This window comes from Brassica oleracea, chromosome C7 (genome assembly GCF_000695525.1).
Source record: "Brassica oleracea var. oleracea cultivar TO1000 chromosome C7, BOL, whole genome shotgun sequence".
NCBI classification, from domain to species: Eukaryota; Viridiplantae; Streptophyta; class Magnoliopsida; order Brassicales; family Brassicaceae; genus Brassica; species Brassica oleracea.
This window is the reverse complement of record NC_027754.1, coordinates 14,421,204-14,422,385: the sequence shown is the minus strand read 5'-3', so window position 1 is coordinate 14,422,385 and position 1,182 is coordinate 14,421,204. Positions and strand designations below refer to the sequence as shown.

At 38.2% G+C, this 1,182-nt stretch overlaps 1 protein-coding gene across 2 annotated transcripts; it reads right to left on the bottom strand.

The window, feature by feature from the left end:
- Window positions 1–215: 215 nt before the first annotated feature.
- LOC106305035 (transcription factor ORG3-like) lies at window positions 216–1,182 on the bottom strand. Of its 2 annotated transcripts, none has more exons than XM_013741414.1 (2): window positions 820–1,182; window positions 216–675 (listed from the first exon to the last, which is right to left on the bottom strand). In XM_013741414.1, the coding sequence occupies exons 1-2, from the start codon at window positions 1,129–1,131 to the stop codon at window positions 247–249; spliced, it is 741 nt and encodes a 246-aa protein (XP_013596868.1). In that variant the 5' UTR covers window positions 1,132–1,182; the 3' UTR covers window positions 216–246. The 2 variants fall into 2 exon arrangements, with proteins under 2 accessions (XP_013596868.1, XP_013596869.1); XM_013741415.1 differs by having other exon boundaries at window positions 952–1,182.

The window sequence follows — 1,182 nt, the reverse complement described above, 5'->3', positions numbered from 1 at the left end:
GAGTTTTGCACCAGAAGAGTATTTATAACAATTAAATCCAAGTGTAGATGAAAAAATGGATTTCATAGCTGTAATACCAAAGTAGTGGGCAGTCTATTAGTATCGATCACTGGCTCCGAAAAAAAAAAACAGAAAGCAACTCGACTAGAAGTAGACAAGGCTTTAGTCAAGAATGACATATTATCTATAGAATGGACGACACAGTTCAAACGAAATAAGAACAAATCTCTCTTATTTAAACTAGTTTCAACATTCCTCATACAAGTACAAGATCCTTTGACTTAGCTCTTCACAAATTAGCTTGTAATTATCAATCTTGTCCACTTGGAGATGCAAGGTGTAGAAGAGTTGTTCTCTTCGAGAACTCGAAGATGAAACATCAACGAGAACAAGCCCATCTTTTTCTAGTCCACTCAAAACATTATATATCGAAAAATTACGAATCTTGGACGATGAGATTTGGACCATTACTTCGTTATCTCTAAGCTTAGTAGCAAAAACGGTGGAGAAATAACTAGCAGCCACTTTTGGTTCTGGCTTAGCGTAACGTTCTCTTTGACCCGATTCTCGCAACAAGAGGTGCTCCTTCTTTTGTATTAGCTTCTTAACTTCCTCTTGCAGCTCTGGTATGTACTGCACGCTCCGCGAAATCGTCTGAGGAATACTTAGCTTCTTCTGCAATAAAATAAAGCCAACAGAAAAAAATGAAAAGGTTCATTACATACTTTTAAATGGTACCAAAAAGAGTAAGCAGACTAACTATTGGTGATTGGTTTTGATATGAAATGTATTCAGATGACATTTTAGCTACTTAATTACCGGCTCATCTGAGCTTGGAAGACATGAACGAAGAGTTGAGAACAAAGAGTTGGTTTTCTTGCGACGGTTACGCTCATTAGCATTGTGATTTAGCTTCTTGATCACGACCGAATTGTTATTTATTCCATTTACCTCTGACGAAACAGAAACCCCTAAGCTGGTCTGATGATGAACCACTCCATATGTCTGCGGTACCGGAAAATCAAGAAACGTGCCGATTTTATGGTTATCTCCGATGAGGTTGTATCTCTCATACTCTCCTCTCGACGCCCATCCAGAGTTTGGGAATAATGGAGGGCCCAATGCATGCATTTTTGCTAGACTAAAGACAGTTTTTAAAGCTTTTTTCTTCTGTTGAGGATG

Excerpts from the sequence above, each read along its gene's own strand:
- LOC106305035 (XM_013741414.1), bottom strand. The coding sequence starts at position 1,131 with ATGCATGCATTGGGCCCTCCATTATTCCCAAACTCTGGATGGGCGTCG. Across the intron at positions 676-819 it reads TTCCAAGCTCAGATGAGCCG|AAGAAGCTAAGTATTCCTCA; the intron begins GTAATTAAGTAG and ends ATTTTATTGCAG.